Source organism: Loxodonta africana, chromosome 9 (genome assembly GCF_030014295.1).
Source record: "Loxodonta africana isolate mLoxAfr1 chromosome 9, mLoxAfr1.hap2, whole genome shotgun sequence".
Classification (NCBI taxonomy): Eukaryota; Metazoa; Chordata; class Mammalia; order Proboscidea; family Elephantidae; genus Loxodonta; species Loxodonta africana.
In genome coordinates this window covers 54,737,291-54,762,025 of record NC_087350.1, presented here as the reverse complement: position 1 = coordinate 54,762,025, position 24,735 = coordinate 54,737,291, and the positions used below count along the sequence as shown (strand labels likewise).

The following is a 24,735-nucleotide window of genomic DNA, read 5'->3' as shown; positions in this document are numbered from 1 at the left end:
TGTAAAGAATGAAGAGAAGGAAGGATTGGGCTTTAAATAGAAGGAGGGTCTGCAGGCTTCTGCTGAGCCCAGGAAGGAAGAGGGCTGTGCAGAGTGGGCTGTACTTACAGAACCGTGATCAGGGCCGGAATCATCCCTAGGAAACTTGCCAGGAGTCCAACTCCCCAGGCACCTGCTTGCTGCTGGGGGTGGTGTGTCTCTGATGACTGGCTGGCTGATGCTGCCAAGTGCAGCCTGATTGTCCTCCAGAGGGCCGCATTGCCCACCTGGGCAGTGGGTTATTGTCCCAGCTTTTATCCTTAGTCTCTGCTCCAGCTTAGGGCTTTGGTTCCTCCACTCCCACCCTCTCTTCAACCCCCCTCCTGACACGACTCCTCCCTTCCCCCAGCCATACCTCATCTCTTTGCTTTGCTTTGGCTTCTTTTTCTCTTACCCTACACCTTGATCTCCACATTCCTGCCCTGCCTGCTTTAAGATCTTACACCTGGCTCACCTCTGAGGCCCTTCTTAATGTCAGGGGTTGGCTCACCTCTCCTGGGCACTCATCCCTGATCCCAGTGGAGTGGGATGGTGCTGGCTCCGAGTCTGGTTCCTGCACACACTGGGCGCACCCCAGGCAGGGTGAGCACCAGCTCAGGCTGGCCACACTGGTGAGCGAAAGGCAGAGACAGGCCTGCCAGGTGAGGAGGGGGTGGCCAGTGCCAGTAGGGTGTGGCACCTTTTGGGCTGGGCCAGAAATTGTGCAACTTTCCAGATCTCTGGGCCCAGGGTAGAGGGGCAACCAGAGAGCCTTGAACTCCCTGGGAACACAGTTTCCACCCTGGGCTGGGCAGGGCTTTCACCCTCTGTCCCATGTCCCCAGGAGGGGCCACGGACACAGTGAAAACATATCCGTGAATGATTTTCCATTTCCTCTTTCTCGTGTTTGTCAGCAGCACAGAGGCACCTCTTTGTTCCAGACAATGCCTCGTGCAGGACACTAGGAGGGCCCAGGCCAAAGGTTGCCCCTCACTCCCTCTCATCATTGCCTTGTTGGTTTATCCAGCATTCATCGCAGGAGAGCCTATGGACTGGCTGCTGGACCTGCTGGGGAAAAGCATTTGGAGTTGACCAAGCCCTCTTTTGGCCTTGAGGTCTCAGCCTTAAGATGACTCCATGGGTTTGGCAGGTCTTGTTCTAGTTTAAGGGTGAGGGCACTGCAGCCCAGGGAGGGACAAGGTCTTTGTCAGATCATCATGACCTAGTGACAGAGTCAGGCACAGGCTGGATTCAGAGAGTACTGGGGTCTGGCTTACGCCAGGGTGGGAGGCACATCTTTCAGGGTAAAAGATGAGAAAGCCACTTAAATATTGGCCAGGTGAGGTTGGCCTGGGAGCCAGGAATCCTGTGTTCTAAGGCCAGCTCTGCCCCCTGGTAGGTTACCACTGCCATTTCCCTGTCTATAAAATGGAGAGCTGTCTCTTCACCCTGTGGTTAAGGGTATTCCAATCTTCTTGATTATTCTGAGCTCTGCCAAAAACTTCAGATTCCTGTAACATCGTTTGAGCAAAGGGAATGAATGAGTCTCAGAGGCCAGTGATGGAAACCCAAGAGATAGTAGGCCTCTTGGTCTGCTAGATGTCTGCTCTTTGGGGTGGAGGGCTGAGAGACAAGTCAGAGGTCTTGGGGAGGGAAGCCCTGGGTAAGGTGGACGGGCCCAGACCAGGAGCTGGAGAGGTGATTCTAGTGCAGGCTGTGCTGTTGATCCTGGTTAGGACAGAGGGCCAGCTCCTCTGACCTCCTCCTTCATCTCCTGTCCATTCATTGGGCCTTCAGTGAGAGCTTGTGGCCCAGGCTGGACATAGGTCTCCCTGCTTCTTCCACTCCTGAGCTCTGCCTCCATGCTGGCACCGTGCAGAATGCTCTACTTGCCCTGTCCTGTCAACCCTCCCAAGAGTTCTGCCCTTTGGCCGAGGAACACAGCTGTTGGGAGGCAGAGCTGGCGCTGGAATTGGGCTTTGGTTTGGTGCACAACTCAGCCCCTGCTTGACAACGAGGCGCCCCTTTGTCTGTCCCTACATAGCGTCTTCCCTCGGGAGCTGAAGGAGGTGTTTGCCTCATGGAGGCAGGAGTGCAGCAGCCGTGGCCGGCCAGACATCAGCGAACGCCTCATCAGCGCCTCTCTGTTTTTGCGCTTCCTGTGCCCGGCCATCATGTCGCCCTCACTCTTCAACCTGCTACAGGAGTACCCCGATGACCGTACTGCCCGCACCCTCACCCTCATCGCCAAGGTTACCCAGAACCTGGCCAACTTTGCCAAGTAAGTGTTGCTTCCTTAATGATCAGAGTCAGAGCTGGAAGCTGGAGTCACCGGCCAGGCCACTGGGGTGTTGCAAGCCCAGCTTTTATCTCTTGTCGTTCTCTTTCCTTCCCCTCCCTCATTTTCAAAATAAAATCTCCATGCCCATCCTTTTCCTGTTGGAAGTCCATAGATGATTTAGGAAGTACAACACAGAAAGTCCCCATCACCCGCGGTCTCTCCAGGCAAAGCTGTGCCATTTTGATGAGTCCTTCCTTTTCAAAGTAGATAGTTTTTCCTTCCTTTTTTTTTTTTGAATTAACATTTTTTCATAAGAATTCTCCTCTGTCCTTCAGCATTCATAAACCTCATTTTAAAACGAATGATGAATATTCCCTCAAAGGGACTGGCCCGTATTTATTTAACCAATCCCCTGCGGTTGGGCACTCAGGTGGTTTCAGATTGTCTTTGCTTAATGCTGTCAAGCATGTCTTTGTTTGTGGTTGCTTCCTTAGAGGGAGTGAGCTGACTGGATCGTCTAGTGAGCTGTTCACTCACTAAGCGTATTGAGCCCCACTCTGGGACCCTCACTGTGCTGGGCTCTGATGGGACTGAGATGAATCAGATCAGAGCTGGTCCTAGCCCTCCCAAGCTCAGCCCTCCAGCAGGGGAGGCAGATGCAGAATAAACAGAGCAGTGGCAGACGTGCACATGTCTGAGGAGGGCTCGAAGCTTGTTGGGAGAGGAAACCTGCTTCCTGGAAGAGGTGTTTCCCCAGCTGCATGTCATTGGCCAGGCTGTCAGACAAGGGAAGTGGAGGCAGATGTGCCAGGGAAGGGCAGCCTGTGCGTAGAGTAACGCAGTACAGTGGCATCCCTGGACATTAAATTCCAGGCCAGGAGGAGTAAGAGAGGAAACTGAAGAAGGTAACAGGGACTTGAAGGCCAGACAGGGCAGCTGGAGCCACCAAGGGGTTTTACATAAGGGGCAGATGGCCTCGTCTACACTGGATCCTGGAAAGGTGGTCCTGATGGCAGTGGGGAGAATAGGTTGGAGGGAGCACGGCTGGCAGCCAGGAGACCCGGGCGGGGAGAGTATAGTCATGGTTCAGGCAAAAATGGCAAAAGCCTGGGGATGGTTTGGTGGGGGCAGTAGAGAAGGCAGTGGACCACACAGGACAAGGTCATGGGGTGAATAGGGACAGCCAGCAGGCCTTGCTGGTTGGAGGGAAAGGGAGAGCTTGACTGTTGGGCTTCTGGCTCAAGTATCTGGGTGGTAGTGGTGTCTCCACTTGGGAAAGGGAGCCCGGAAGGGAGGGCATGGGCTTTGGGTGACAGCAATGACTTCAGATACATGTGTCTGTGTTGGGGTTGGGTAGGTGGGACTCCCAGGGAAGCGCCTGTGGATGTCCACATCTGACAGCCCAGCAGAGAGACCTGGGCCGGGTCTAGAGTTGAGAATTATTTGCACACAAGCCTCTTGAAACTTGGAGAAAAAGAGGAAGGGGGGCTGTGACTGGCAGTGCATGGTGGAGAGGTGGGTGTGGAACAATCCAGATCCTGTGAGAAAAGGTCTGGAAGGGGGTCCATGAACTTGGCCATGAGGAAGGAGGGCCTGGTGACTTGGGCCAGAGCAGTTTGGGAGGAGGTTGGAGAGGTATCAGAGAAGGGCAGCTCCTGGCAGGGCCTGGGGCCCAGGTGCTCACCCCTTACTCCCTCTTACCAGGTTTGGCAGCAAAGAGGAGTACATGTCGTTCATGAACCAGTTCCTGGAACACGAGTGGACCAACATGCAGCGCTTCCTATTGGAGATCTCCAACCCTGAGACCATCTCCAACACAGCTGGCTTCGAGGGCTACATCGACCTGGGCCGCGAGCTGTCCAGCCTGCACTCGCTGCTTTGGGAGGCTGTCAGCCAGCTGGAGCAGGTGCCTGGCGAAGGGGTGCAGGGATGAGGCAGAGGGTGGGGTCAGAGGCCACAGAGTTCAGGTGTCCTCCATCCAGAGTCACCATAGAGGGCATATGGGTCTGCCCTGTGTGACGTGGATCAGGAGTCCTGCCTGGGTGTCTGGAGCCCATGGCTGTAATTCAGGCTTTGTCAGATACATAGGGCTCTGGACTCCATCTTCTGTGTGAGCGGGTGCCGTGTTCCCAGCAGTACCAAGGTGGTTCACTTGCCAGCACCTGCAGGGTCGCCCCTCTCTAGGTACTGGGGCTTCAGGCTGTGCCTCGTATGCAGCATCCAGTGGACAGAATTCCACATGTGAAGGCATGCTCCCTTCCTGAGTGCATTTGAGGAATGTGATCAGACTGGGTTCTTAAGCTGCTTCACCTAAAATATTGTTCTGGATTTTGAGGCCACTGATAAGAAAAAGGTAGACTCTGAAAAAGCCACACCTCTGCATGTCAGGTAGGAATTGCCCTTAACCTTTGGTTGACAAGGTATTCTCTAGACACCCCTAGCATTGCTGCAATCACCGGGAGCGGGCCTGCCCTGGCTTGGGTTCCCACTGGCCAGTGGCAGCCCTAGTCCCCACAGCGGGCATGTTCTGGACAACCAGAACTGGGCCTGTCAGGAGCCACTGCCAACATATCTCTTACTTTCCAGGACTCAGAGAGACCACCTTACAAAAATAAATAATGCTCTAGCAGGACTGAGAGGCCTTCCCCTCATCCTGGTCCCAGTCCCTAGAAGTGACCACTCGGAACACAGCCTTCTAGATACACCCTGTGCGTGTGTAAAACTTACACACTGGCACAATGTGGTTCTTTCCTTTCTCTTGTTTGTTTTAAAGTGAGAACCTACTGTGTCCACTGCAGTATGCATTTCTCACTCGATTGTGGACATCTTTCCACATCAGCACACACTGCGTCACCGATGTGTGGCCTTTCACAGGCTGCCCCGTTGTGTAAGCACACAGCTTGTGTCACCAACCCCTCTTGGTGGACTCTAGGTTAGTCCCAGCTTCTCACTAAAAGCAGACGCTGTTGCAATCAAACAGAATCATTTTCGTTCGTTTATATCCACTGCCCTTTGGGTGCAAGAGACACATGAGAGGAAATGGAAATGAAGGCCCAGCCCCTCCCTCCGTCCAGCCCCTGCACTGCTGCTGAAACCAGCACTTACTGAGCCTGGTGCAGGTACACCCCTGAGGCAGGACAGTGAATGTGCCCTATGAGTCTGCGCAACCAAGTAGGAAGGAAGGAAGATGATCAGCGTCTTCAGCTGGGAGTGGCACAGCGAGGATTTGAAATCAAGCTGTTTGTCTCTCAAGTGTGTGCTTTGGGCTACACAAGTTTTCACACTTTCTTTTTGCACACAGTCTTCCATGTAAGCAGTTGAGGGCAGAGGCCCCCTCCCCAGGCTTGGCCCCACACCCTGGAAGCCTCAGCACCGTCAAACAAAACTTTGACAGTGAGGTCCAGGTGGGCCAGTGCTGCCTCCTGCCTGCTCATCCATTTATGGTTTTGTCCAGCAGGCAGCTAGTGGTGCCCCTCTGTGCCTGGACCCTCTCGGAGGGAGGCCCACCCTGTGGAGTAGGAGAAGGAGGGCTGTCACAGAAGCCTCTTGGATGGGGCCGTGCTGGTGTGGGAAAATCTGGGCTTCCACGTGGGCTTTTTTCTCCACGAGGACACTGGGGCAGAGGAGCCCAGGGTATGATGGCTTAGGTCAAGAGGCTTGCACTAGACGGGTGTTTCTCCCTGTGGGCCTCGCACCCCTGCCCCGGAAGTATCTGGGAAGCAGGTAAAAAATGTAGATTTGTAGATCCTGGGCATTCCGCCCCCTCCCAGACCTGCTGGATCTGCATTTCTGACAAGCTTCCCAGCCGACTGACCCTTGCAGGCTCCCCAGTAGCTGCAGCACGCTTGACCTCTCTGAGCAGCCCCAGCAGGTCACATCTGCCTCTTGTTGTGTCTTTGCAGAGCATTGTGTCCAAACTGGGGCCCCTGCCTCGGATCCTGAGGGACGTCCACACAGCACTGAGCACCCCAGCCAGCGGGCAGCTAACAGGGACCAACGACCTGGCCTCCACGCCTGGCTCCGGCAGCAGCAGCATCTCGGCTGGGTTGCAGAAGATGGTGATCGAGAACGATCTCTCTGGGTAAGAGCTGCCAGGCATGCCGTGCATCGTGGAGATGGATGTGCAGACAAGGCACAGCCTGTCTGCAGTCTCAGCTTGGGGAGGAGAATGCTTTAGCAGGTGTCTGTAAACAAGCCTGGTTGAGACTCAGATGCATTGTGCAGGCTCTTAGGAGAATCAAGGAAGGCCTCCTGGAAGAGATGGAGCTAAAATTTTGAGCCTTTTGGGAGAAGGCCATCTAGGTAGAAGTGCTAACACAAGCAAAGGTCTGGAGAAAGATGACATCCTGAAAAACAATCACTGGTCCCAAACCTGGCAGCATTTCCACATCTCCCAGGCGCTTGTTAAAAATACTCTCCACTCTACCCTGGGCTTGAATCAGAATCTCCAAAAGTAGAGCTCAGGGGCATATACATAGAAGCTCAGGTGACTCAGCCAGGCTTTGGGGCTGGGATTCCCAGAGAACATAGATGCCAGGAGACCCAGCTCCACCCTGTCACCTGCAGCCCGTGGGCACAGCACTGTGGAGCAGCAATGTATTCAATGTAAATGAAACACACACAGTAGAGTAGGAGGCAAAATGGTCTGAAATGTTTAAGTCAAAATGGGGACGTTTCTTTAAAAAAACAAAAAAACTTGGAGTGTATGTGAAGCTATTTAAGCTCCCCTTGTTCGCTCCCCATCCCTTTCAGGGCCCTTCTTAGAACGGCTGTGAGGGGTCAGGCCGGGACAGCAGAGGCAGGAGTTTGGACTCAGTCTAAGATGGTGGCGGCTGCAGTTTTAAATACTGGAGAGCATTGAGATAAAAAATGTCAGGTGTTTGGTGCCCCAGACAGAAGGCCAAGGAGGAGGCCAGTACCCAGGTCCTTCTTAGTCTTGGTGTGGGCATCCATTCTTATGACCTGCCAAGTGAGGCAGATTGGGAAGCCAGAGTTCAGGTGCGGACAACACATTTTGTGGACCTGAGGAGACTAGACCTGGTCGTGTGGTGTGGGCTCCCTGTCTTCCTACCCTGGCCCAGCTCTTCCCAGCCCAGAAGTGCTGTGGCCCCAACCGCCTGCAGCTTGCCCCATCTAAGTCCCAACCTTTGGAGCTTGGCTCTTTTCTCCATCTCAGGCTAAGCCAGCTCAGGCTCATGATTCTAAGCCCCTTGTTAAGCCCTCCGTCCTAGCTGCCTCCAGCCCACTCAGAGCCCTGTTGACTCTGCATTCCTCCCTTCACAGCCCAACTGGCCCCCACCACAGTTGGGCCTGCTTGCAAGGAGCTGGCTTCCACGGAAGGGCAAGGCGAGGCTGGGAGACCAGTGTAGAGTGAGGAGGAGGCCGGTGGAGTATGGAGTACCAAGGGAGGGAACTCGTGCCCTCTACTGCAGGTTGCAGGCCCTTCCCCCTGAGCCATGCCCTGAAAGGTGCCTCCTCAGATCTCTGTTTTTGGCAGGAACACCAGCCCCCGCCTGCCAATCAATCCAGGGAGTGGCAGCAGGAGGTCTGGCAGGGGGAGGCTTCACCAGGCCCCCGCTCTGGTTAACAGTCTCATTTAGGAGGAAGAAGGAGAGGGAACCCAATGACTTTGAAGTCAGCATTCTCAGCACAGGACCCTTGGATAGCAGAGAGCTTCTGAGTTGTACGTTTCTGTTTCGCTAAGGGGAGTTTTCCAGAATACTTCAGGGCCCAGCACGCATTGTTCTAACATGCAGCTGAGCCGGGAAAGGGCCTGCTAGGCAGCCTGGCCTGGAACTAGCAGCCCTGGCCCCTAGAATAGGGGTTCTGCCCTGGAGGAGCAATCTGACCACTCAGCCCCCATGCCCGTTTCTGCCAGGATCAGCTCCCTGGCTGTGATTTGGTTTTACAACTGGCCACTGGTTCTATAACTCTGCCACTTTTGCTGCCCTAGCCCCTCTCCTCTCCTGCCTTCCTCTCTCCTCCCCTGGCCCTGGCTCAGGTCGCCAGGCCCCGGCAGGTTGGCGGGTGCACTCGGTTTCGACCCGCCTTGGCTGCATTCACAGTTCTTCTTTTCCCCCTTCTTTCCCTGTGTGTGCTTGTCTCCCTGCAGTCTGATAGATTTCACCCGGTTACCGTCTCCAACCCCCGAAAACAAGGACTTGTTTTTTGTCACAAGGTCCTCCGGGGTCCAGCCCTCGCCTGCTCGCAGCTCGAGTTACTCAGAAGCCAACGAGCCTGATCTTCAGATGGCCAACGGTGGCAAGAGCCTGTCCATGGTGGACCTCCAAGATGCCCGCACACTGGATGGGGAGGCGGGCTCCCCAGCTGGCCCCGACACCCTCACCACTGACGGGCAGGTGCCTGCAACTCAGCTGGTGGCTGGGTGGCCGGCCCGGGCAGCCCCAGTGAACCTGGCAGGACTGGCCACCGTGCGGCGGGCAGGCCAGACACCGACCACACCCGGCACCTCAGAGGGTGCTCCTGGCCGGCCCCAGCTGTTGGCACCGCTCTCCTTCCAGAACCCTGTCTACCAGATGGCAGCTGGCCTGCCGCTGTCGCCCCGCGGCCTTGGCGACTCGGGCTCTGAGGGCCACAGCTCCCTGAGCTCTCACAGCAATAGCGAGGAGTTGGCAGCTGCTGCCAAGCTGGGAAGTTGCAGCACCGCTGCCGAGGAGCTGGCGCGGCGGCCCGGTGAGCTGGCGCGGCGGCAGATGTCGATAACTGAAAAAGGCAGTCAGCCCACCGTGCCGAGGCAGAACAGTGCCGGCCCCCAGCGGAGGATTGACCAGCCGCCCCCTCCGCCCCCTCCGCCACCCCCTGTGCCCCGTGGCCGGACCCCGCCCACTCTGCTGAGCACCCTGCAGTACTCACGGCCCTCAAGCGGAACCCTGGCATCAGCCTCACCTGACTGGGCCGGGCCCGGGGCCCGTCTGCGGCAGCAGTCCTCCTCCTCCAAGGGCGACAGCCCAGAGCTGAAGCCTCGTGCAGTGCACAAGCAGGTCAGTGGTGCTGGTTGGGGCGGGCTGGGCCATCACACCCGTGTCATGCTCTGTCTCACTCGGCATTTCACCTCCACCTGCACACATCCCATGCTCAGTGCTGCTGCATTCAGCCCCATCCACAGCCTGCCACACACACTGCCCCACCGCCCCGGGCCCCACTGGCCCATGCCTCTATCATTGTACCAGGAACATGCAGCTTTAGGGAACTCCAGGCCCTTCTGCCAGTCCCCCCAAGTGCAGGCTGGGGTCAGGGAGAAAGAGAGCCCACCATCGCCAGTTCCAGGCCTGTGGAAGCCCCTACCCAGAGCAGTAGTTGAGCCTGTTCCTACACCCGCCTCCAGAATGCCTTTGCTGGCTGAGCTGGCTTCCTAGGGGCAGCTGCCCAGGGAGGATGGGTGTCACCAAAGGGCTGTACCCAGTATGTGGGGTGGACGTGCGTCTGGTTGAACGCCCAGCCTAGTGCTGTCTAAACCTTTGGTTGGTATACGTACACCCTGTGGTGGCAGGACTTCTTGTACCTCCTTAGCAGCAGAGTGTGGTGCTCAGGCCATCAGGCCCCTGGACTCTGCCTCTGGCTACCATCTAGCAGACGAGATTCTCTGGGGTCAGCTGTGGGTTCCCTCCCTTTCCGCCATGCCTCTGAGCCACTTGGCCCTGTGGCTCCCACGGGGCTGCTCCCTGCCCACCCGCCACCCCCCTTTGTCTCCCTCCAGTCCTTCACAGCTGTGTTTCATTGTAGGGCCCTTCACCTGTGAGCCCCAATGCCCTGGACCGCACGGCTGCTTGGCTCTTGACCATGAACGCGCAGTTGTTAGAAGACGAGGGCCTGGGCCCAGACCCCCCCCACAGGGATAGGCTAAGGAGTAAGGAGGAGCTCAGCCAAGCAGAAAAGGTAAAGCTGGACCCTGGCAGTTCGGGACAGGGTGGGGCTGCCTCCTACAGCAGCTGGCAGGATTGTCTTCCTGAGAGCCTTGAAAAGGGGGTGCTGCTGCTTGCTGCAAATACCCAGCCCCTCCTCAAAAAGGGGTTGAGGACTAAGGAATCAGTGGAACCCTAGATCTGAGGTCTTCTTGACAGGCCAAACATCAGGATCTTTTACTACATCCAGATTCCTGGGACCTGGTGATCAGACCTGGGGGGCCCCACAGAGCTGCTGAGAATCCTGGGGCTAGGAGGCTCAGGTACCACACTGGTGCACGGAGACCCTTGAGTGGAGCCTCATGCATTGAGGAGGCAGAGGATGGGTGCTCTAGACAGCTGGGGAGGCAGCCCCAACCAGTACCCTCCCCCTGACCCCACCCCCAGGCCACACATACACACAGATTTCTTCTCCTTTCCTGAGGGTTTGTGCCTGTACCAGGCCTGGCTTGTTCCAGTCTAGGTCTCAGCCAGGGCCCGGGAAAGAAACAGCAGAGTTACCAGGGCCGGGGGTGGGACTTACATTGCCACTGAGATGTTTTCTTCCCCTGGGAGGAAATATTTCTTCTAAGAAACCCAAACTCCACCGCTCCCCTCCCCGATACCTACTACTTGATGGGGCAGCGGGTGCCTCCAACGAGACTCAGAAATTTTCACCCTTGCTGTAGCAGATGTCCTGGGCCCCCCCAGCCAGTTCCCACTTCCCCCTGGAAGCCAAGGCTCAGGTAGACAAGGACATGGTACAAGGCCCCCAGGACGGCAGCTCTTAAGCAAGGGCATGGGGGTCAGGGTGGCAGACCTCCCTCCCCCACTGGACCAGAGCGAGGCCCATCTTCATGCCACATCCCGCCCCTCTCTGCCATCCCCTTGGTCCGCTGCATCCACATGCTTTCACCATGATTACCTGAAGGGGACCAGGAGACATGGGGCACAGTGCTCCAAGAGCAGCAGGAGTGTGACTGGGTAGCTGGGAGGCCCAGCCTCACTCCAGGCTCCCTGTGTGAACCTAGGGCCAGGCTCTGTTCCTCAGATTCCCATCTGTGAATCGCAGGGATTGCTGAATGACTTCAAGGGCCAAGCAGTGGCTGTAGTGTCCCCTTTTCCTGTTCCTAGGCTGAATGAGCTGCCTGCTTCTCACACCCTCTTTGCTGCTAACCCTTCCAGCAAATCCAGGAGGCCTTTGTTCCCTTGAGCTCCCCACAGACCTAGTCTTCATCTATCAGGGAGGACCCTCCCCTCCCCTCTCTGGCACCCTGAACCAGAAGACCTGGAATGGGGCCAGGGTGCTCCTCTGGGTCCAGCTTTGTTCCAGGGGTAGATGTGCAGTGGGGCTAGGGTTTCTTTCCAATCTCTGAATATGGATTTGCTGCCTGCAGGCCTTTGAGCAGCCCCTAGCTGATGAATGCATTGAGGTCTTATTGCCCAGGACACAAGGAGAGGCTCTTCTGGTCTCCCTCGACCCATGTATTCTCCCGCTGCCAGCCCTGGTCCCTCTTGATTCCAGTGTTGGCCTTCCTTGCTCCTCTGTCTAGCCCTCACAGCTTCCCACCTGCTGCTCATCTTCCCCAAAAGCTAATGCCCGTGTTGTGTCCTGAAAGCCAGGCACCACCTTGGCTATAACCTCTCTGTCTCTTTCTCTCCCCCTTTCCCCACCCCCATCACCACTGCCCTGGCTTTGGGATCAGGTAGAGGCTGGAGTATCTTATCCCACTGGTCAGTCAGTCTCCACGTGACCTGGTCACCTCACCTTCTGGGCCTCAGTTTCCCCTTCTATAGAGCCTCCATCTCTCAGAGCACTGTCAGAAGTCCTTAGTATAGCCAAGGGTTTTTAAAAATAAGTCTTTCAGAAAAAGTTCAAAGCCTTATACCTCCCAAAATTTGGGTTTGAGTATTTACCCTCCCTATTCCATAAAGGTCAGGCTGGGGGTAAGGGCTTGGAGTGGCAGGATCCCCTGATGCGGGGATAAGGCTTTGAGTTTCTCCTTAGCTGGCTCCTTGGGCATTCCCTTCACCGCCATGAAACAGGCTGGGATTGCAGCCACTGGGGCATTCTGAATTGTTCTCCCACACACTTGGTGTCCTGGCTTGGGCTAATGAGACTGTGCTCTCTCTGTCCTGGGTACTGTGCCCGCGGCACGCTGCCCTCCTGGCAGGACCTTGCAGTGCTGCAGGACAAATTGCGAATCTCCACCAAGAAGCTGGAGGAGTATGAGACCCTATTCAAGTGCCAGGAGGAGACGACGCAGAAGTTGGTGCTGGAGTACCAGGCGCGGCTGGAGGAGGGTGAGGAGCGGCTGCGGCGGCAGCAGGAGGACAAGGACATCCAGATGAAGGGCATCATCAGCAGGTGAGGGCGCGGCCTGTCCTGCTCTGTGCGTGGACCTGTGGGGAGCATAGAGGGGCCCTTAATCCAGAGGAGGGGCTGATCTACTAAAGATGAGCCCGGTGTGGAGAGAGGAGGGGAGAGTGCCCCAGGCAGTGGGGACAGCATGTGCACAGGCCTGGAGGGCAGGGGGAGCTAAGAGTGTGGGGCACGCCACATGGTGCAATGTCCTTTGATGGATGTGGCAGGAGCCAGGCTGGACCTGGCAGCCAAGGCCTGCTCAATGAAGATGTGGCCCCGGGAAGGAGTGTCTTCCTAAGCCCTCTAGGGGACTTTAGAAGCTAGATTGGGAGTGGCAGGAAAGACAATGGACCTGATTTGGAGCAGGAAAGATGGGAATGAGTGTCAGTTATATTCAGCAGGTGAATGGAGATGGGAGGTGAGGGAGAGGAAGGAGACAGTATAAGCCCCAGCTTTCTACCGAGAACATCTATCTGGGTGTATAATGGTGCCAACTACTGTGATGGGGAACTCTGAAGGAGGAGCATTTTGGGTGAGAGGGAGAGGGATGACGATGTTGGTTCTGGATGTAGAGGGTGTGAAGGTGCCTGCAGGTTTTCTAGGGAAGATTTGTGGGGGAGGGGGGAGGGGGGACCATTAGTTTTAATGCTAATTCTTATCATTATTAGGGGCTTATCTTTTGTCAGGTCCTTTGTTGTCTCCTCTCTCTACCTCTCTCCCTGTGGGTAGGTGGGCAAACTTGCCTTGGCATCTATGGGGTGCAGAGAGTGCAATCAAGGTGTGGCATCCTCTGCCAACCCACAGGGTTCCAATTTGGGTTTACTTTCTTGTGGCAGTAATACCAGGTACAAGAAGAGAGACAGTGTGGATGTACCAACTTATTTATTTGCACACTCAAAGACCCCATCATCAGGACAGATTTAGCATTTAGCAGGTGTGCAGTAGCCAGAAAGTTCCCCCTCTTGGCTTCATCCTTTGTCTACTGCATAACCTCTTCCCAAATTCCTCCTCTTTACACCACCTGATTCTCCACTCCTAATGACTGTTTGCTTCATTTACCCGTAGCTTTGTTCATTGTTCAGTAGTTAACATAAGCATAGGGCCTATAATCAGGTGACCAGAAACCCACTGTTCACTTGACCTCCAGCTGTGCCTTTAGCTCACATCATGTTTGTGGTTCCAAGAATGGAAATACTTTTCAGTCTAACCACCCCCTCCGCATTTTGTCTATTCTCTGAGAGGTACAGGCTCTCCTGAAATCAGTGGCTTAACACATTTATTTCTATTAACCAATCCTGTATATTTCCTCCCTAATAGAAATGGCGATTAGGTCAATTTGGTTGATACTGTTTCGAGTCTTCTGTATACTTACTGATTTTTCTGTCTACTTGTTCTGTCAATTATTGAGAAAAGAGTATTAAAATCTCTAAGCATAATTATGTATTTGGCTATTTCTCCTTTCACTTTATTGATTTTTGCTTTATGTACACTAAAACTATTTTTAGGTGTACACATATTTAGGAATGTTATGTACTCTTGATGAACTGACCCCTTTATCATTATAAAATGACCTTTTTTGTCCCTGATAATATTCCTTGCTCTGAAATCTATTTTGATATTAATATAGCCAGCCCAACTTTCTTTTGATTAGTGTTAGCATGGTATATCTTTTTTCCATCCTTATATTCTTAACTCATCTATGTCTTTATACATATAAAGTGTTGATTAGTGTTAGCATGGTAATCTTTTTTTCTATCCTTATATTCTTAACTCATCTATGTCTTAGTACATATAAAGTGGGTTTTTTTTGTAGACAGCTTATTATTGAGTCTTGCTTTTTATCTAATCTGATTGTTTTTTACCTTTTAATTGGAGTATTTAGGTCATTTATATACAGTGTAAGTATTGATGTAACTACATTTAAATCTTTTTTTTTTTGCTATTTGTTTTCTATTGGAAACCCTGGTGGCAGGGTGGTTAAGTGCTATGGCTGCTAACCAAAAGTCGGCAGTTTGAATCCACCAGGTGCTCCTTGGAAACTCTATGGGGCAGTTCTGCTTTGTCCTATAGGGTCGCTGTGAGTCGGAATCGACTCGATGGCAATGGGTTTGGGGTTTATGGGTTCTTTATTCCTTTTTTCCTGGCGTATTTTGGAGTATTTTTGGTGGGGGAGAGGGACTGGATTTATTCATTTATTTTTGTGCTTTACATGAAGATTTACCGAACAAACTAGCTTCTCATTAGTTAGTACATGTATTGTTTTATGACATTGGTTAACAACCTTACAACATGTCAACACTGTCCCCTTCTGCCTTCTTGTCCTTGCTCCTGGACAGGTGTGCCTCTTTTTGTTTTATGGGCCTATCTAATCTTTGGATGAAGGGTGAACCTCAGGAGTGACTTCAATATTGAGCTAAAAGGGTGTCCAGGGACCATACTCTCAGGGTTTCTTTAGTTTCTGTCAGGCCAGTAAGTCTGGTCTTTTTTTGTGAGTTAGAATTTTGTCCTACATTTTTCTCCGGCTCTGTCCTGGACCCTCTATTGTGATTCCCATCGGAGCAGTTGGTGGTAGCCAGGCACCATCTAGATGTACTGGACTCGATCTGATGGAGGCTGTGATAGTTGTGGTCCATTAATCCTTTGGACTAATCTTTTCCTTGTATCTTTAGTTGTCTTCATTCTCCCTTGAGACCAGTGGAGCATCTTAGATGGCTACTCACAGGCTTTTAAGACCCCAGATGCTACTTTTGGAGTATTTTTGATGATTCCATTTTGTCTCCTTTATTGGCTTAGCTGTATCTGTTTGTTGGTTGCTCCAGGGCAGGGATTGCAAACTGTAAAGGAGCAGATAGTAAATATTTTAGGCTTTGCAGACCTTATGGTCTCTGTTGTAACTATTTAACTCTGCTGTTACAGCAAAACCATTTGTGTGGTATGACTACTTACAAAAGCACAAAAGGGCTGGCTGAATGTGACCCTCTCCTCCAGGATGTAGTGACAGGGCATTTGTCATTCTTGTTCTTCCGAGTCTTTTTTCACTGGCTGTTTTTAAGATTTTCTTTATCACTGATTTTCATTTGAGTTTAATTATGCCTTGGTGTGGATTTTTTGTCATGTTTCTTGGGGCTAGTTGAGCTCTTAGATTTGTGGGTTTAAAGTTTTTAGCAAATTTGGAAATTTTTAGCCACTATTTTGGGTATTTTTTCTGCCTGCCCCCATCTCTCCTTCTGGGATGCCCATCATACATATGTTAGTATGTTAGGTGGCTTTGTATTGTCCCACATCTCCCTGATGCTCTGTTCTTTGTTTTTCTTTTTCCTCTGTTCAAATTTTTAGATAATTTCTATTACTGTGTCTTCAGGTTGACTGATCATTTCTTCTTCAGGATCTAATCTATTAATCCTATCCAGTGTTTTTTTCTTTTCAGATACAGTATTTTTCACCTCTAGAATTTTAGTTTGGGTCTTTAAAATTCCTTTCATTTCTCTTCTCATTGTGCTTGTGCGTTCCTCTATGTTCTTGAACATATAAAAAAAAAACCCACTGCCGTCGAGTCAATTCTGACTCATAGCGATCCTATAGGACAGAGTAGAACTGCCCCATATGGTTTCCAAGGAGTGCCTGGTGGATTCAAACTGCCGACCTTTTGGTTAGCAGCCATAGCTCTTAACCACTATGCTACCAGGGTTTCCTCTTGAACATATGGGATATTGGAATATATTTATAGTAGTTGTTTTATGTCTTTGCCAACTAATTCTTTCACCTGTGACATTTCTGAGTTTGCTTTTATTGATTGGTAGTTTTTGTTTGGATGCCAGACACTGAATTTGACATAGTTGGGTGCTGGATGTTTTGCGTTCCTTTAAATATTTTGGGGCTTTATTCTGGAATATGAAGTGGTTACTCGGAATCATTTTGAAGCAATTTCCTTCTGAGGATTCTGTTTGATGCTTTGTGTGTTAGCTGGAGGGAGTGTGAACTATTCCTGAGGATTGTTTTGTGTACTCCTTTCCAGTGGTTCTTTCCCAACTTTGGTAATTCCCTCACACACATGGGCAGGTCAGTACTTGGTCAAAGACTCAAACGGACCCCTTGAGAGATAAGTGGAGTTCCTCTCTGTGTGGCTTCCTCCTCTTTGGCACTCTGCCTCACATGGACTCCATGGCCTCGTTGTTTCCCCTCAGCTCAGTAAGACTACAAGGCTCTGTGTAGGTTCCCACTCCCTTTGCTTGGCCTGGAAACTCTCTAGGCAGTGCGTGGAGCACTCTAGGGCTCACCTTGTTCCTTTTCCCTTCAGGAATCACTGCCCTGCCCACTGTTCAGTGTCTGAAAGCCTTTGTTTCATATATTTTATCTGGTCTTCTAATTTGTCTTTTTTTAAGGTAGGAATTACCAGTACATCCAGTCCTTGTTATTCCATCATAGTCAAAAGCAGAAGTCTCTCCCTCTAATGTAATTTCCCTTCTGATTGTTACCATCTGTCACCCCTTCTCCTACTTCTTAGAGGCTTTTCTCAATGTCTTACCTTCCTGTAGCAAGGAACCCATCTTGGCATGGCCCCACACCCCTTCCTCCTGTCAACTTCTCACAACAGCTCTTTGCAGTACCTGCCCTCCCATTGTTAAACCCCTTCCACTCACCTGCTATGCAGGGGGCTAAGAACTTGCTCAGTCATTAGGGGACTGCCCTGGGCTGGAGAAGCTGTCAGCATAGAGCAGAAACTGAAGCCTTGGGAGTAGTTAAGCTCTTCTGAGAAGAATGTGTCGAGCAAGAAGGATGGTGGGCTGAGGCCAGAGCCCTGTGGAGCCTTAGTGTTCCAGAGGTGGACAGGGCATCTGCAGAGCAGTGGCCTGAGAGGTGGGAGGCAACCTGGGGAGTGTAGAGTCTGGAAGCTGAAAGAAGAGAGTTGCAAGGTAGGATGGTTGACAGTGAGCAGAGACAAGGAAGATAAAGTCCAGGGAGGGTTGGCAAGGGAACAGCCAGTGACAGATCAAAACTTGCTTTACATCTGAGCTCTTGCAGGTGGTGTTCTTCCCAGCCTCTCTGCTCGTTGCCCCACCTGCAGATACTTGCTTGTACTTCAGACGTCCAGTTCTAATGTTTGAAGCCCCTACCCCACCCTCCAGGAAAGATAGCTACTTCCTGTTCTCTGTTCCCATGGCCCTAGTCTTCCTTCTGGCACAGCTGCAGCTGTGCAGGGGCAGTTACTCATCTGCATATCTGTTTCCTCCTTCATGTGATCTCCTGAGGGGAAGGATTACACTCCACTCATCTCAGCACCTCTGGTGCCCAGCACAGAGCCCCACATACGCTCAATGAATATGGAGTGGGTGGGTGGGTAGAGAGAGAAAGCCCTAGAGGTTTCAGGGCTTTCATTTGCCCACCTGGGTCCTGTGACATAGCACCACCTGCCCTGCTCTACTAATGGGTATTTATGAGGATCTAATGCTCATTCCCACCCACCTGGCTCCTGGAGGAACATCAGGAGTGTCTGGGGATTTGGGAATAGCCTCTAGGGAAGGATGGAGTATAGAGGCCAAGGAAGGAGCAGACCAAGCCCATGTCCATTGCTGGGCTGCTGGCAGCCGGAGGGCCTCTGCCCCTGACAAGAATGGGAGGTGCATCTGTGGCTCCAGGAGGGGTCCTCCTAGTGTGTCCTTTATGCAGGCATGATGGGGTTGCTTCCACAAGGCCCCACTCCACCCTCCATGCCTTCTTCCTCAAGTGCCAGCCTGACTGTCTCTGTGTCTGGCTGCAGGTTGATGTCGGTGGAGGAGGAGCTAAAGAAAGACCACGCAGAGATGCAAGCAGCTGTAGACTCCAAACAGAAGATCATCGATGCCCAGGTGGGGGCTTTGGCCCTTCAGTTGGCTACAGGCGTTAGAAGACCTGGGATGAGGAGGGGGTAACTGGTTTCTCCACACCCTCAGTGAGAATCCACTGCAAAAGCTAAGGAGGAATGAGAGACCAGGATCTCCAGCCCTGAGAAGTCAGACCTTTGGGTCTCAGTGGGCTACACGCTCACTAGGACGGGCTGTGAAAGGAGAGGGTGACCTCCCCTGGTGGGGCATGTGGCAAGCTTTGCCTTTCACCAGGAGCTCTGACCGAAAGGTAGATACTGTTGAGAGGGGGCTGCTGGGGGTGGGCAGTGGTGGCAGGCTGGACAGAGGGAGCAGTGGGCTCTTGCTCAGAGCTGTGGCTTCCGAACTGCCTTGAGAGTGGAAACATGTAAGGTTTTCTGGTCCCTAGTCAGGCCGGCGTCCCTGTCCTCTGACTCGCCTGGGACCAGGGCCAGGCCTCACTCAGGACCGTAAACTGCACAGATGGCTGGGAGTGGTGACCTCTGTGCCCCCCACATTAGCACACACCTGCAGATACACACATACGTGAGTGGGGTGCCTGCTCTCAGGTTTCAGGAGGCTATAGATATGACTAGAACTGCCTGTTTGGCGATGAGTGGTGGCCCTGGCCCCAAGTAGAGCCTGGTGACCCCACTAGGAAGCAAGCTGCAGTGGAGGTCTTCATCTCTGCTGGCCTCTCCCCTCATGCGTGCTGCCCCTCATCCTGGATGCCTTCCCTGCCTTCGCGCATGGTCCTCTCTTGGTCCTCTCTGGGTCTCTTCCAGGTACCCAGAAAGAGTCCTCTTTTGGCCCAGCAGCCCACCCCGCGCCCCCACTCATGCCTTCTTTGCCCACAGGAGAAGCGCATCGCCTCACTGGATGCTGCCAACGCCCGCCTCATGAGCGCGCTGACACAACTGAAAGAGAGGTACAGCATGCAAGCCCGTAACGGCATCTCCCCTACCAACCCCACCAAATTGCAGATTACTGAGAACGGCGAATTCAGAAACAGCAGCAATTGTTAACCTGCCCGAGGCGGGAGGAGCCTGCCCAAGGAGAGGGAGGACTGTGGTGCCGTGGGCAGGGTCTCAGCCTGGGGAGGAGCGCCCCCCACACCATGGCAGCCCTAGCACGGGCTCGGGAGGCTGAGGCTCACCTCCCCTCCACCCGCTGTCCAGGATCGGGCCGCAGAGGGCGCAGCGTGAGACTGATGCAGCGGGAGGCGGCTCATAGCCCTCCCCTCCTCTTCTGGCCTGAAAAGCGCGTTTGGGTGCAGGCGGGAGAGACTGCACGCTGGGGAGCGGGGCAGCCATGGGGGTGGAAGACCTGCCAAACACATGTCTTTGTTGGTTATTAAATTTGGTGTGTGTCACCTTCCCTCCTTGACCTGGCCAAGTGCATGTACCCCAGGCCCTCTGCAGGGGGCCACTGCCTGGAGAGGTGGGAGGATTACCGAGCTGGGGCCTGCTCCTGGGGGCGCCCAAGATGGCTTGGCAGCCAGGCCTCCGCCCTGTGGCCCAGTGCCCTCAGGTTCTGGGAGCCGACAGGCCAGTGAACAGGCAGGGAGATTGTGGGGAGAGCCCCAGAGCTGCCGGCGTTCCATGGCCGCGTGCCCACCTCCACCTAACAACCTGCCTCTGCATGCAGCCTGTTGGGCCCTCCCGGCTGTGAGGGGCCGAGAACTCACCCCCACACACCTGTCCCCACACCGCCACCCTGCACACTCCTTCCCCACCTCCTGCCACCTGCCCTTTCCTTAGTTGTGTTGCCAGATGGACCCAGTGAGGATTGTGGCTCTCGTACCTGTGGGGACAATCCAGAGCCTCCCACACTTGCCACACAGCCCTGGGCTGAAGCTCTGGGACTCTCAAAAGCCAAAGGTCTGGGCAGCGTTGGCCCAGATGGCCCGTGTGCGATGCCTGCCCCTCCCCTGGGGGCCCAGTGCATCTGCAGCACCATGGCCCTGTAGGGAGTGGCCTGCTGGTGCTCACCCTGAGAAAAGGTGATCTTTCCTCTGATTGATAGTTAAAAAAATTCTACTGCCCGCAGGCCCTGAGAAGGTGGATAACTGTGATTTTCTTTCCTTTCACAGTATGCATTAGAAACAAAAGCCCGCTTGCTCGCTTGCTGGAACACAGGGGCCTTTTAAATTGAGCGTGTGCACTGCATGGGAAATAGCGGCCCTGGAGGATGGTAGACTTGCTCCCTCTCCAAGACAGCAGCGGCCTGCACCAGGCCCCGTGTGTGCGGCCAGCCTCCTCCTCACCCTCCTGGGCCCCCAGCCAAGGACCCAGGCGTTGCAGATCCTAGGGGGAGGGGCATACCCACAGCCTCGGCTGGTTTCCTCAGCTCTAGGCTGATCTGTAGCCTATCTGTCAGCCCCCTCTCTTGTGGGACATAAGTGGGCAGGAGCTTGGGTCTTGATCCCTGCCTGTTCCCACCCCCTACATATTCAAGCCTTGGCCTTAGATGACAGCCAAGGTGGCCAGAGCCAGGCTGGGCAAGCTGGGACTGCAGGAGCTGCGATTTCTGGCCCCCAGCCTCAGGACAGTGGGGTATCCCTTGCAAAGAGGTGCTCGTCCCACTCCTGCCTCTGTGACTGGGCAGAGCCAGGGCTGCCCCAGAGTCCTCACCAAAAAGGGTGGCCCAGACCTGCCCTGTAACACCATTCTAGGCTCATGGAGGTGATAAGTGGCTGCTCTGGGAAGGAGCTTGTAGCTGTAACTCATGATGCCAGTGAAGGCCAGAGACACATGCTGGGGGTGGGGAGGGGGCACTGAGGGGCACAGGCCTCAGGAAGGAAGGAGGTGGGGCTGAGGCTCAACCACCCTGACTGCCCTACTCACCCGTCCACACCCTCGCGCCTGCGTGTTTCAGACCAGGGCGGCCACACAGGCAGGGCCCAACTCCAGGGATGCAAGCGACCTCGGACTGAGCACCTCTTAGCAATACAGAGGGGGGAGGCTCCCAGAGCCTGACGGGCAGGATGCAGCTGCTGTGGCCAGTGCTGGTCGCTCTTGGTGTGGTTGTGAGCTCTCAGGCTGAGAGCCTTACTTACCTAGTGCAAAAACTGTAAAACTGTACAGACTCTTCACAGATTTTTATCTTACTTGCAAGTCTGACGATTTTTGTAAATGTTCTTGGTGTTTGACTGTAATGTAACTATTCACCTAATGGTTGTACATAGTACTTGAGTCCTGGTGCTGCTGAGGGCTGGCCGGGACTGCTGCTCCCTGATGGTTTTTATTTTATTTTTTAATCTAGAGAACAGTATTGGGCAGGAGGATGAGCTGTGGGATTTGGGTATTGTGTATTTTCCCGCCTATGGCATTTATGTGTTGGCTTTGCCTCGTGCTGTCTGGGTGTAGACTGACGGAGCCATTTGCTCTGTGGGCTGGCAAGGTTGGCTGACACCAGGGGGCAGAGACCCCTCTCCCCAGGGGGGCCCAGCTTGCCACCAGTGCAGAAGTTGCTAGAGGCCTGGAGGGAAGGGAGTGGAGGAAGGGCAGCCCCTGCTCTGGGAAGACCAGCTGGGTCGTGGCCTCAGGCTCTGTTGGCAGATGTTTGGTCCCTCCCTCCCCTGCCAACACAGACAAGCCTGACTTTTCGTGCTTAACTTCTATGTTCAGGGTCAAGGAAACTGCCAAACTTTATATAAGTGAAGACTATTTCTCCGACTGCCTAGAAAGGGGGGTGGGGAAGTCAGGCCAGAGAGCCCCCTCACATCCCCACTCTCCAGAGCATCCACCATGAGGTACACATCTGTTCTCACAGTCCACCCATCTGCCAGCCAGCCCGACCAGGGAACAGCCCCTCTCTTTTTACACACCCAGCCACAAAGCCAACCGTGCCCCCCACCACACCCCATCTCCCCCTTTTGTAAGTATGTGAAAAGGAAAAAATGCAAAAGCTGGAGTTTTGGCTGGAGTGCCTCCCTCCAGCTGTGACTTACCTATGTAATAATGTACAGAGAAAGTTGTTGGTGTTCTAAGACTCTGTGTGGCTGTGCAATTTCTGTACATTTGCAATTAGAAATATTAAAGATTTATTTAGCTATTTTAAGCCTGACTCGCCTCTCTGTTCAGCTGTGTCTGAGGTTATTTGGTGGGGGCGGGGAGCCTGAGTCCATGCTTTACTGAAGGGACCCTGGCGCATGCTTCATTCTGGGGACTCCTGAAGCCGCTGCTGTGATGGTGGTCCCTGCTCAGACCGGCTCACCAGGTGATCTAGGGTGCCCCTGTCCTCCTCCCTGGGTTGAGGTCTCCCCATTAAGGCAAGGAGGGGCTGGAGCAGATGATCTCCTAAAGGCCCCATGCCACTGCATGCTGGGAGATGGTAGCACCCTGTTGGTCAGAGGCCTCCCAGAGCCCAGCAGCCTCTTCACATTCCCAGCAGACCAGACACCAGCCCCTGGAGGGCTCTGCTCTAAGAGCTTTCACAGCCACTGAAGTCCAGTCTAGTAGGGAGGAAGCCGGAGGGGAGAAGAGTTGGTCCAGGTCACCAGCAAGCCATGCTGAGATGGACAATACCCAAGCTTTCACCTCATGGGGTTCCTCCCAGCTGGACCCAACAAACCTGCTCCTGGCCCTTCAGCTGCACTGCTACAGGGAGCACCTTGCAACCTTGGAGTCCTACCCAGCACGTCCCAGTCACCATCCTTCAACTCACAGTGACCCCTAGGGACCAGTGCATTCTCTTGTCATACATGGAGAGCCTGATACAGAGGGGGCAAGTCCAGGCCCCCGGCCACAGCCAAAACCGTCAGGAGCTAGACTCAGGAACAAGGGGACCAAGGTTCTGTAGAGGACAGATATATACCCATCAAATCACCAGGTGGAGTCCAGGCCTGTCACCTACACAGCTGCCTCTCTGGTCCAGCCAGGGCCTGGGCCCAGACAGCCAGCATTACAGAAGAGAAGTCCAAGGCTGCTGCTTGTTCCTACAGCCAATGGGAGGGCTGGTTCATGGGGAGGGGATGGTACTACAGAGGAGCCATTGGCCAGAGGGCCAGAGTGGGCTGCCTCTGCTCCAGCCTTCCTCTTCAGTGTCCCGCCTCAACACCAAACCCAGGCATTTCTGTAGGGGGAGCCGGGGGCTACATGCTGTCCTCCCACCCCGTTCTGTTTCCAGATCTTCCCTTTCCCCCTCTTGTCCAAACCTATATGTTCCCGAAAGCTCAGCCATTAGGAAATACCACTCCCACCTCTGCACTGCCGTGCCCTCTGCCTGCCCATCAGTCCTCACATTCGCTGTGGACCAGCACCTGACAGCCCCTCCACCCCACCTCCCATCCTCAGCACCCTGACCTCTCAGGCTTTTGTCTGACCACTTGTTTCCTGAGAGGACCTCTAACTCCACCCCAGCCAGCCACTCCTGGGGCCACGCCCTTGGCTGTTGTCACCTCTGACCCAAGAAATGCATCATTCCTTCTCTCCAATCATGGCCTCCCTGGCTTTCTCTCTCTCAAACCCTCCTTAATGTCTCTTATATCAAAGCACCGTTCTCAGATGGGCCCCTTTCCCCCCAGGCCCATTTCACCTTCACTTCCTTCCCCACCAAACCTAGACCCTGTGGTCTCCCTCTTCAGCCCTCTCTTGGCAATGCTCTGACCACGTCCACCCTGGGCCCACCTAAGGACCATCTCTGGGCTGCTGAGCTGGGCTGGAGGGAGACAAGTGCGGCCGGGTTCAGATGGAGGCCTTCCTTCACCACCGCCCACAGGGGGTAATCCAAACCTGCGCCTCTTCACTTTTTCTCAAGCACCAGTATTAGTCTATGACAGATCAAGGCTACAGAAAATGAGGACCCAGAGGATTTTAATAATGAACATGGTTTAATAAGCAGATATACATCAAGCTGTTACCTTGGAGAGAACACACCTTTTCAAGTGTACTTGGAACATTTACCAAAGTTGACTGTATACTAAGATAGGAAGAAAACCTGAAAATTGCCCAAAGAAACAGTTTGGGTCACATTTTGTGCCTTGAAGCAGTGAAGCTAGAGATTAATAATACATGTAAAAAAAACTGCCATCAGGAAGTTTAAAAATTAAACATTTTAATTGACATGAAATTCACATGACATACTACTAACCATTCTAAAGTAAACAATTCAGTGGTTTTGAGTGCATTCATACTGTTGTGCCACCACCATCTTTCTTGAGTTTCAAAATTTTTTTATCACCCGGGAGAACACCCTGTACCCATTAAGAAATCACTCCCCATTATATCGAATCAATAGAATTAGATTTCAACTTCTAATTAAACAAGGTATATTGACTGTTGATTTATCTCTTTTCCTCCCCAAACGCCACCGTACTGACAGGAAAGG

General features: G+C 53.5%; 1 protein-coding gene across 3 annotated transcripts in view; it reads left to right on the top strand.

Annotated features, from left to right (window-relative positions):
• Positions 1 to 22,461, top strand: part of DAB2IP (DAB2 interacting protein) — a 102,903-nt gene extending 80,442 nt beyond the window's left edge. The window contains exons 7-15 of one of the 3 annotated variants that reach the window (XM_010587668.3): positions 2,063 to 2,299; positions 4,004 to 4,205; positions 6,202 to 6,380; positions 8,412 to 9,300; positions 10,043 to 10,195; positions 12,375 to 12,568; positions 18,324 to 18,411; positions 19,263 to 19,333; positions 20,498 to 22,461. In XM_010587668.3, the coding sequence (XP_010585970.1) occupies positions 2,063 to 2,299; positions 4,004 to 4,205; positions 6,202 to 6,380; positions 8,412 to 9,300; positions 10,043 to 10,195; positions 12,375 to 12,568; positions 18,324 to 18,411; positions 19,263 to 19,333; positions 20,498 to 20,507 (2,023 nt within the window). In that variant the 3' untranslated portion in view covers positions 20,508 to 22,461. Of the gene's footprint in view, positions 1 to 2,062; positions 2,300 to 4,003; positions 4,206 to 6,201; positions 6,381 to 8,411; positions 9,301 to 10,042; positions 10,196 to 12,374; positions 12,569 to 18,323; positions 18,412 to 19,262 lie in introns of all 3 variants that reach the window. The other 2 variants (XM_010587664.3, XM_010587667.3) reach the window with 2 other exon arrangements.
• Positions 22,462 to 24,735: the final 2,274 nt, after the last annotated feature.